Source organism: Sorex araneus, chromosome X (assembly GCF_027595985.1).
Source record: "Sorex araneus isolate mSorAra2 chromosome X, mSorAra2.pri, whole genome shotgun sequence".
In the NCBI taxonomy this organism is placed as follows: Eukaryota; Metazoa; Chordata; class Mammalia; order Eulipotyphla; family Soricidae; genus Sorex; species Sorex araneus.
This window is the reverse complement of record NC_073313.1, coordinates 195,319,724-195,329,916: the sequence shown is the minus strand read 5'-3', so window position 1 is coordinate 195,329,916 and position 10,193 is coordinate 195,319,724. Positions and strand designations below refer to the sequence as shown.

Here is a 10,193-nt window from a genome sequence, read left to right as displayed (position 1 = left end):
AATATTGCTGATGTCGAGCTATTCTATTTAGAAGGAGGGGGAGGTGAGAGGGACATACAACTCTAGTTAACTTGGCTTTGCAGGCATCATGCCACTAATCGGCTTGCCTATGAAGAGACACCTATCTTTTACAGGTGTTTTGGTCAGATTCTCCTTAGCTATTTGTGCGCATTGGAGCACAGAGTAATTATTTCATGCAACGGATTGTGAAGTGAGAAACCCATCATTATCTATCAAGTATTTCACGTTTCCAGAGCCTCTTCGAATGTTAATTATCTCACAAGGAAATTTTCGGGAGGGGGGGCGAGGAAAAGGCAAAGAAATAAGAAGAGAAATGAATGAAAAGGTTAAGCATGAACTGGTTTTGTGCCTTGACGATGAGAATAAAAACTAGCCATTCATTACAGTAAATTAACACTATATACAATCATTTCACAGGCTTTGTTCCACTAAGATTATTAACATCCCTACCATCCATCCATCCATCCACTCGGGGATAAGAAAGGACGCGCTGGGTGGGTCCAGGTTCTAGAGTCAACATCCTATGGTTAATGGGGAGGCTGAGGCTTGGCGGGTCGGGATCTCTGCGGCCTGACCAGACTGCTCAGGTCTCCTGAAGGGGAAGAGTTTTCATTAGAGAGAGAAAGAGAGGGAGAGAGAGAGGGAGAGGGAGAGAGAGAGAGAGAGAGAGAGAGAGAGAGAGAGAGAGAGAGAGAGAGAGAGAGGGAGAGAGAGAGGAGAAAAGAGAGAGCAGAGGACGGTAGGGTGAGAGAAAAGGGGAAAGGCGAGAGAGTTAGGACTGTTAACTTCACTGAAGGAGAGTGAGTAGTAGGAAAACCAAAGAGGTTGGAGGTTGGTGCGCTAACTGCAGAAACTGCTGTGCAAAAAAAAAAAAAAAGTTAAGATCACACTTGGAGACCTGTCCTTGGTCGCTGCAGACGGTAATCGAGGGTCAGATCAAATGTAGGGGGATGCGCAAGGCGGGGTGTGGGGAGGAGGAGCTGGGGCCGAGCTGCGAGGGGCTGGCTTGGGGGTCCCGGGCGCGGTGGGGCGCGGGGCTGGGGAGGCCCGGGCCGGCCTAGCTGTGCGAGTAGAAGCCGTAGTAGCCGCCTATGTCCTTGGCGCAGTTCTTCTCGCAGTCCCGCTGGGCCAGCACCTCGCTCTTGAGCGGGGACGAGCTCTCGGACACCGGCGTGTCGGCGGGCGAGATCCGCCTCCTCTTGGCCTGCTCGTAAATCCCCGAGTCGCTCGAGTCGATGGACTTGATGGACGAGGGCGTCTCGATCCAGCTGGAGTCGGACAGGTCCTTGGGCTTGGCGTCCTCGGCGGCGCCGGGCGGCAAGGGCGAGCGCTCGGCGGCCAGGCCTTCGGCCTCCTCGCCCAGGTAGGGGTTGGCCCCCGCCATGCGCGCGGCGGCCGCGGCGCTGTTGGGCCAGCAGGGCAGCACCGAGCCCGACTTGGCGCCGCAGTACTGCGGGGGGCTGCGCGCGCCCCAGCCCGACGGGTCGGCGTAGTAGCCCAGCGGGCGGCCCGTGCAGCCGGCGGCCTGCAGCGGCAGCGCCTTCACGCCCGCCGCCGCGTACGACAGCAGCGTGGCCGCGTTGCCCGCGAAGTCCGTGGCCGTGTCGTAGGCCGAGGCGGCGAAGTCCAGCCGGTTGTTGGCCGGCGTCACAAACCAGCGCTGCGGCGACGGGGCGCCCGGGTCCTCGGCCTGCTGCGGAGACAGCAGCCCGTTGGTGTGCGGCACGCTGCGGTCCGTGCCCGGCCCGGGGCCCGCGCCCGCGCCCGGGTGGAAGCGGGCCTTGGCGTAATTGCTGACGAACTGGTCCTGCAGAAAAGAGCCGGCCATAGCGTAGCGGGCCCCGGGCACGATCTGCGAGCGCGGGGAGTCGTTAGGCGAAGGGGTCAAACGGTCCATGTCGCAGCCGGTGTAGATCCTGCGAGGGAAGGACAGAGAGAGAACCGAGGGGTGGCGCGGAGGTCCCTGGAAAAGGGGTGGGGTGGGGGGGCGCAGAAAAGAAGGCCACCTCCACTTGTCGCCCACCCCTGCGCTCTCCACCTGCAACTGTGCCGTCCAGGATGGAGGCAGACCAAAGGTCACAGTTTTTGAAGTTGACCCCAAATAAATTGTGAAAATGGAAAGGGACAATTTGAATGTTTGAATGTGTCTAGTCATTGTACACATCAAGAAGACCTCTCTCTCTCTCTCTCTCTTCTCTCTCTCCTCTCTCTCTCTCTCATTCTCTCTCTCTCTCTCTCTCTCTCTCTCTCTCTCTCTCTCTCTCTCTCTCTCTCTCTCTCTCTCTCTCTCTCTCTCTCTCTCTCTCTCTGTGAGGCAGGACAGGAGTACAGTAGGGAATTCTCGCCCCACACCTCCAGTATATGCATATGCATTAAGGTGTACTGTGATTTGCCCAGGGACCAAGGTGGTGTTTGCCCACTGGGCCTTTCCTCTGGTGAGAGTTTCTAAGCAAAAATTCTAAACAAGACACCCGCTCCCCCAACTGCTCTCTTGTTTTTCAGATCGCTTTCTGCCACAGATATAGGCAGGCTGGCCATCCAGGTAATCATGATCAAAGGTGGCCTCTACCTCATCTGAGACCCTAGGGTTGCTGCAGGTTGCCCCCCACAGTATTTGTCTATTGTTTCTCAGATGTGAGCCTTGAACCCACATCTATTCAGGATACACACAAGAAGACTAGTTGGAAACAAAGTCATCAATCAAGAAAATTCTTTTACAAAGAAGAAAAAGTGTTTCTTGCACCTCTACCCAGCTTCTAATCTGATGCTCTACAGGTAAAATACACTCAGGCAAACAAAAAGAGTCTTTGGGACAAACGATGACACTCAAGACATCACTATCTTCCAATCACTCTCTCATTAACTAACCCTTAAATAAGTTGACGATGTGCCAAGCAGGCACTATTCTCTGGGACTGAGCTGAACTCTCAATAATTTATTGAACCATTTCAGTAAGCCTCTAAAGTAGGTAGCATTATTATCCCACTTTACAGATGAAGTAATTGAGGCAAACAGAAGTTTGAGAAGCCTTAGCACAGACAGTACTCTTGTTATCAAGAATTACCTCCACTGAAATAGTCAAAGAGTAACTCCAGGCCCTAGGCCTAGAAAAAACCCATTAGATTTGAGAGGAAATCAGAGCTGGATCAAGATTGGTAGAAGTGTTTTCTCATACACATAAGCACATGCCTCCCTTTTTATTTAACTCACACATAATGTTTCAATCTTTAATCAACAGACTGTTTTGAAAGAGAGCCTCAGTCTTGTCAGACCTTAATCCTTTGGGGAGGAGATTCCCTGGTGAGTGGCCAAGCAACTCCCTAGTCCCCCTGAACTCTCATTGCTCTGTTTCTCCAAAAGTGAGCCAGACCCAAATAACCCAAATAAAGGGGAGAAGGGAGGGTACCATAAGTCATTCTCCTTTTTTCTATGCCCTAAAACCTAGAGTATCATTTATATATGCAAAAAAGGCCTTTTAGATTATATACATGTACTTATATAGCTTATTTATGCACATATACGGTGATTTAAGAATCAAAGGGAATTGCTTTTCTTAGGGAAGTTAGCCAGAGGAGGGGCAGGTGAGGGTTACATTGCAGCTGCTCGGGTCCATCTGCTTACTATACAAAATTTCCCTCCTGAAATTTCATTCCAGTTTCACTAAGAAAAGAAGAGGGAAGCAGGAAGGGAACATAATCAACAAGGAGCAAATATCTTCTCTGTTTACCACCACAATCTTTTAAAAAGAAAAATAGCAGTCTGCAGAAGATACAGTTTAGATGCCCATCCAGATCCCAACCCACTTGGGATTACCAAATTAATTTGTGCAAAATAAAATGCTTTGGAACAGATGTTCACAACAGAATTAAAAGCTCAAAATCTACAAGACCCCCTAGTATTGAGACCAATATCTCTGGTCTCCTGGGCCACACACTTTCTGCTGTGCCGGGTCCACATTTTTAAATTGTGAGGAATAGTGAAGCCAAGTTATTACTCTGGAAAACCATATTGATAAAGCTTGCTTCCTTTGAACTATTTTTAAGGTACGCACACGTTGGCTACAGAGTGTAATGTCAATGTCTCTCTTTTCCCTTTTTGTTATAAAAGCATCAGGAGGGGAAGCTGGTGTCTACCTGGAGATGGAATAGAAGGGCCACTTGTGTCTTCACATATGTAATCAAATTCTGGTCAAAGAGCTTCAACTTTGTAGCTCTATATCTCAGGCTCTTAATGCAAACTATGAGAGTAAAACACCCTTATTTTTTGTAGTCAGAAGACAGGTGGGGAATCCCTGCAATCTAGGTGTAGATTTTTGCCATGCCATACTATCTGAACTCTTAAACATTATCCCTGAACCATAAGCAAAAAATAGTAGAATATGTCCAGAAGGCATTCAGTTTACACCTATTGTTGCCCTCAAATGATTGAAAAGGAAAGGAGATAAGAAAGATAGGTAAGATTAGCCTGGAGCAAAAGGAACCAACACATTGAATTAAAACACATACCTCAGGTTTTTTTTTTTTTAAGGGAAAAAAACCCTTTTCTCTGAAGCTTATAAAATAATATTTAGCAACAGCAGCTGTGTCTTTCCCAAAACCTAAAAGGACTGTAACAGCAGCTCTGTTCATGAACTTGTCTGTGGTGGGTGCACATTGTTATTCAGTCCATGGTAAACTTGCAAAGGAAAAGCTATTACACAAAACTTGGAAATGGGTAAATAAAAGTCACATATGCCAAGGAGACTGTAACAACTGCCAGAGCCACATGCACTTTCAGGCAGAATCGGGCGGTTTCAGACATAGACAATCTGAGCTGAGCATCTGCAGCGACATATAACAACTCCTGCACCCAGGAAACCGGGGCAGTTTCCCCAGCCAGCCAGCCAGCCCCAGAGGCCCGCCAACAACTTTGTAATTCAAAAGAAAGCTAATTATAAGCGGAGGAAACATTTGACCTAAGTCACAGAAATACCAAATCAGAAGGTCATCACAGAGAAGGGGAACCATCCAAAAGGAAAGGAAACATCCCCAAAACAACTGCCTTCACACAAGTCTAGCCTCCATAAAGTCTTGTACATAACAAGCCATCTTTGACCTATAGCTCAATTCCACAACTCTTTGCAAAAAAGGTGCAAAATTACTTACGTATCATAATTATCCCGAAATCCTTTTGCAAAGGGGTTGTGATCTATTTTCAGTTGTGTAATCTGGGAAAGAAGAAAAGATTAATATAATCTCAATTTCTTTACAAGAGGGGTAGGTATTTTATGAACATGTCATTTGCCACTTTATATGGGGATTTAAGGGCCTACAATTTTATTAAATAGTAGCATTTTCCTAATTGAAAATTTTGAAGGAATGGATGGAAAAAGAATACAGTACCATGAAAGTTATGAGGGACATGTTTACATAAATGGTGGTTAAAACTAAAGGACTACTTTACCATGTGCTCTACCTTGCTTCAAATGCACAAATTAGAATCATTATATATTAAAATTATTCACAATGCACAACTCAGACAAAAATTTTTAAGGGGAACTTGAATTTATCACCAACTATTACCTATTTTAAATGTTTTACCATATTTCAGAAGCTTGATCACTTCTCATTCATAACTGGAATAACTCAGAAGTTACATTATAAAATTAGTTCTGAATTATAATAAAACTGTTATTCATTTCTCACATTTTCATTTGACTTTTTATTAAAAACCACCTTTATTTTTAGTAGTCAAATATCATTAAATTATTTTTGTGAACTTGCAAAAGCTGAAGAGGTAGGCACAGGGCTGCAGAACTTTTTTTCATAGCTCCCAGTAATTTGATTTATTGTAAATTTCACATATATGAATTGTGCACTTTTTATCATTCCCAAGTGAAGTTTATTTCATCTACCAGTTCTAAAACAAATTTTAAGGCAATGTCAAAACTTGCCAATAATAAAATGCACGGGAAAATTTTTGTTTTCTAAGGAAAACTGAGTTATTGCTGCTTTTAAATCGGATATAAATAATTTGAGAACTAAATTAAAATTCCCAATTCTAAGTGGACCTAGAAAACCTGGGCCACCAGTCTTAGTTCAGGTGACCCGAGACGGAGAATAAGAAGCATTTTCCCACTGACTTGGGGCTTGCGGGAGATACCCAGCAGATCCCCAGTCCTAGAACTAAAACGCGCAGCAGAACCAGCTGTTGCTACGGTTCGTTCCCCCACTCCCTCCGGGTGCCGGGAGCAGCCGCCGCCTCCCGCCGCCGCGCGCCCAGGTCCCTGACTTCCTTACATCCGTGTTCTGGTAAGCCGTGACGGCGATGAACTGAGTCTCGGGGAAAGTGAACGTCTGCACGCGGCCGGGCTGGCTGGTGTCTTCCGTGCCGTCCTCGTTCACTTCCACCACATGCAGGCGGGGCTGGTACTTGTGCAAGGACTGTAAAACCACCATCTGTCCGGCGGAGAGAAAACGGGGCGTAGGGTGGCGCGTTAACCGGGTCGGGGTGCGCGGGGCTGCGCGTGGCGGGCGGCGCTGAGCGGAGCTCGCTCAGCGGCCGCGGGAACCCCCGGCCGGTGACAGACTCGCTGAGCAAACCGGTTCTTGCTCCTCTAGAAGCAAGGGTCGCTCATGCCCGGCAGAAAAAACGCACCCACGACCGCGCAATTCTTTGGGTTCCTGTCCTAGGCTTGTTTTAAAGGAGAAACAAAGATATTCACACCTGCAAATTCTGTGGGTTTCCTAATTGAAATAAATCAAGATTGTGTGCCTGGGACAGTCAGGAAGTCGGGGGGATTGGGCGGGGTCCAAAGAGAACACCTTTACAGACCATTTGATATGATTTTCAAGAGAGAAAACAGAGAATTTTAAGTGTTTTTCATGAAGCAAAGAAACGTGAGTCCAGTTTCTCATGCTGATTTAAAGGGATGAACTGGATGTTAGGGAGGGGCAAGTGGTGTGTGTGTGTGTACGTGTGTGTGAGTGTGTGTAAGGGGATGGCTGTGAGAGTGAGAGATTGAGAAATGAGCGCTTGAGCCACTGACCTGCCCATTGTTGTTTGAAGCTCCTTTGTTGTTTGTAAGTTTTAATTTTCCGAAAGAGATTTCTTGACGCATCCAATGAGCCCCAGTGTTGGGGGAATCCGGATGCATATAGACCCGGTTTCCTAGAGAAAGAAATACGCCGTTTACATATGCCCCGGGGCACTGCCCAGTCCCAACTCCTCACCACACAGTGCACACACACGCGTGCGCGCACACACACACACACACACACACACACCACAGCACCCCTTGTTCCACTGTGAAGCCCATTAACTGGGGCCTTTTTAGGCCGCACATTCTTCCTATTAACTAGAGATGATTAAAATAGCTTTTGCATAATCCTCCCCCTTCTCGCAGCTCAGTCTGTTCCCCTATCCCCCTCGTTTCCTTTTAGAAGTCATTGGCCGTTTTAAAAGTCGCTCGAGCCAGTCCACAAAGGCTTTAATTAATCATTCTCACCTAAATAAGTGTCAGGGAAACGTGTTAATTGGAAGGACTTGCCTTGCACATTGGTGTCCGCTTTGCCGCAAGGAACCCATTTGCCTCCTTGAAACCTCCAGTGATTGGGATCCGCCAAAATCACATCCACAAAAATATTGTAATGAGCCGTGGGATCGAGACCAGAAATGTTAAAACTTAAAAAAGGAAACATGCGCCTATTTAAATTAAAGGAGGGGGGAGAAAACAAGGGGGAAAAAACATAAATGTTAAAGATTAAATACAAGAAGCGCGGCGCCAGATAGCAAAGCAAAACTTGTTCTCGGTAGCGTCGATGAGCGAACGTTCGCTGGTTTTGAAAAGGGGTGGTAAAGAGGCAAAGTAGGACTGTAGTCGGGGAGATCGGCGGGTGAGCCCGAGTGGGCAGTCGGCAGGAATTCCTGCCCAGGTGGAGAGCGAGGTCGGCGACCCGCATCTGCACCTGTCCGTGCAGCGGGCGTGATGCGTCCCTCCCATCTCCGGCAGCCGATGCTCCCCTCTCTCGCTCTCTCCCTCTCGCTCCCTGTCTTGCTTGCCTTCCTTTGGCTACTGCCGGGGTCTCTGACCACATTTATAGAGCGGGGTTCCCCCAGCCTTCAACAGCACCACGGCAGTTAGACCTTCCACATCCCCCCTTACCCCAAAACCAGCTCACTTCGGAAAGCCCCAAAACATCTTCCACTCCATTCCCGACCCCAAATCCTCGCTGCCGCCGCCGCCGCCGCCGCCGCGGTCACAACCCGAGTGCACTAGTCCCCGGGTTGCGCCTGGAGCCGCGGCATCCCAGACTGTAGTATTACCTTCCCTGTTTGGTGATGATCATCTCCGTTTGGTGCCGGTGAAATTTCAGCCAAAGGGGCCTGTTGCACAGGTACACCTGCGCTTTGCCGGGCACTAGCCCGGGCTGTGTGGAGGAGAACTGGTAGAACGGGGCTCCTTGGTAGGAGTGGCCGTACTGCTGTGGGTAAGGGTAGCCGGCCGCGGGGTAGCCCTGCGGTGAGGAGTTGGACAGCAGGCTGTTGTAGGCTCCGTTGGTGATGACCGGGTGGTGAGCCATGTAGCGGCTGGGGCTGCCGATGGAGAAGGCGGGGTGCGCCGGTCCGTGCTGGCCGGGGTACGGGAACATGGCACTGGGAGCAGTGGCCGCAGACTGTGGCTGGCTGGACTGAGAGAGGAGGTAGCGATCTGCAGCAGAGCCATCGAAACTGTGACGAAGCTCAGAGACCCCGTCCAAGACAGGAGAGAGTTTACTTCTCTGGACGTCCCCTGGTGAGTCCTTGGAGTCAGGAAAATTGTCTGTATCTGACTGATTCGTCATCCCCCTGGTAATTTTTTTCAAAGGTGAACTTCTCTCCAGGTTGTCAGTGGTCGAGATAATGGGATGATCGTGCAAGACAAGCTCAGATCCGCCTGAATGTGGGTAGCTGCTGCTCACATTGAGAAATTTCTTGGAGAGCATGATAGAAGGAGAAAGGCAGTGCTCCAGCTGCATAGCTCTAGAACCTGAACACTCGCCCTCCTGTCCCTGGTTTTTAAAGTCCTATTTATCATAAACTAGAAATCCACAGACCCCCTCACTAGACAGAAAGCACTTCAACCAGCAAATGCTTCTCAAAGGTTTGATTTACTTTTTTTTTTTCCCTGGGAGAAGAGATTGGCCAATTGACACTATGCAGCAATCAGAAAAGGCTCACTTTTGATCTCGCTGCTTGTGCAGCCGATGAAACGGCTCCTGCCATTGGTTAACTGCTGACAGTAATTTAATTAGATAGACATTAATTAGGATAATCACCTGGCTCCTGGTCGCGACGATCATGGCAAATTGAAGGGGATGATTTTATTGTTGGCTTGGGGGATGGGGAATGTGTGTTGGTTTTACGTGAGCACTGTTGTGTCACCTTTAAGCTTTGTGACCACTGCTTTAGGAAGATTCAAAGATGTGCAATTTACTAAACATTTTCCTACCTTCCCCCCCCCCCACACTCCCTCCTTCGGAGCTGAGGGGCGGAGGAGGGAATTCAATGATGCTAGGAGACTTTTCGGATCTGAATGAGCCAAATATTCAGTTGAATGTAACGATTTCAAGTGCAAAGTATACAAAGCGCGAGCCGGTGGCCTCTTCTCGCCCTGTAAAAGTTCCAGAGTCTGTCTTTTCCAGTTAATATAGAAAAACACAACACCTGAGCCAGTCCTTTGTGAACAGGTCCTGCGTGTCCTCCACAGCCCCCCTCCCACCCCCACCAGAAAAAGAAGCACACCTTTTAAATCACACAAATAAACAAATTACTGAGGCTGAGAGTCACAGCATGAAAGTGAATGGGTGGAGAGGCATATGGGGGCGAAACCCAGTAACTCACCCACCCATCCACCCACCTCAGGAAGGTTCAGTTTCTTGGTTGAGCACAGAAACAGTGACAATCTATGATCTCCTTTTTAAGTTTTGAAATAATCATAAGTTGTCAGGCTAGAGTGCCTTAATGTATTTCCAGTGAGGATTACTAGGTCTTTACTAAATATTTTATCAGCGAGCCTGGCTGCAGATTATCAGAAGAGCATCTAACTGGGGTAGGCGCTGTGCATCCTAGCATCCCACTGCACTTCCTTCTCTCTGAGGTACTGGCTTGGCGACAGGTTCAAAAAGCCTCGCCAGGAAGAGAGGGCCGGCCGA

The 10,193-nt window shown here is 48.4% G+C and overlaps 1 protein-coding gene across 1 annotated transcript; it reads right to left on the bottom strand.

Moving 5' to 3' along the window:
- Positions 1–934: 934 nt before the first annotated feature.
- TBR1 (T-box brain transcription factor 1) lies at positions 935–9,178 on the bottom strand. Its single transcript, XM_055122914.1, has 6 exons — positions 8,326–9,178; positions 7,550–7,704; positions 7,049–7,170; positions 6,300–6,458; positions 5,166–5,227; positions 935–1,937 (listed from the first exon to the last, which is right to left on the bottom strand). Exons 1-6 carry the CDS (start codon positions 9,015–9,017, stop codon positions 1,079–1,081), a joined length of 2,049 nt encoding a protein of 682 aa, XP_054978889.1. The 5' UTR covers positions 9,018–9,178; the 3' UTR covers positions 935–1,078.
- Between the last annotated feature and the right edge of the window lie 1,015 nt (positions 9,179–10,193).

Excerpts from the sequence above, each read along its gene's own strand:
- TBR1 (XM_055122914.1), bottom strand. The coding sequence starts at position 9,017 with ATGCAGCTGGAGCACTGCCTTTCTCCTTCTATCATGCTCTCCAAGAAA. Across the intron at positions 7,705-8,325 it reads ATCATCACCAAACAGGGAAG|GCGCATGTTTCCTTTTTTAA; the intron begins GTAATACTACAG and ends TAATTTAAATAG. Across the intron at positions 7,171-7,549 it reads AGCGGACACCAATGTGCAAG|GAAACCGGGTCTATATGCAT; the intron begins GCAAGTCCTTCC and ends TTCTTTCTCTAG.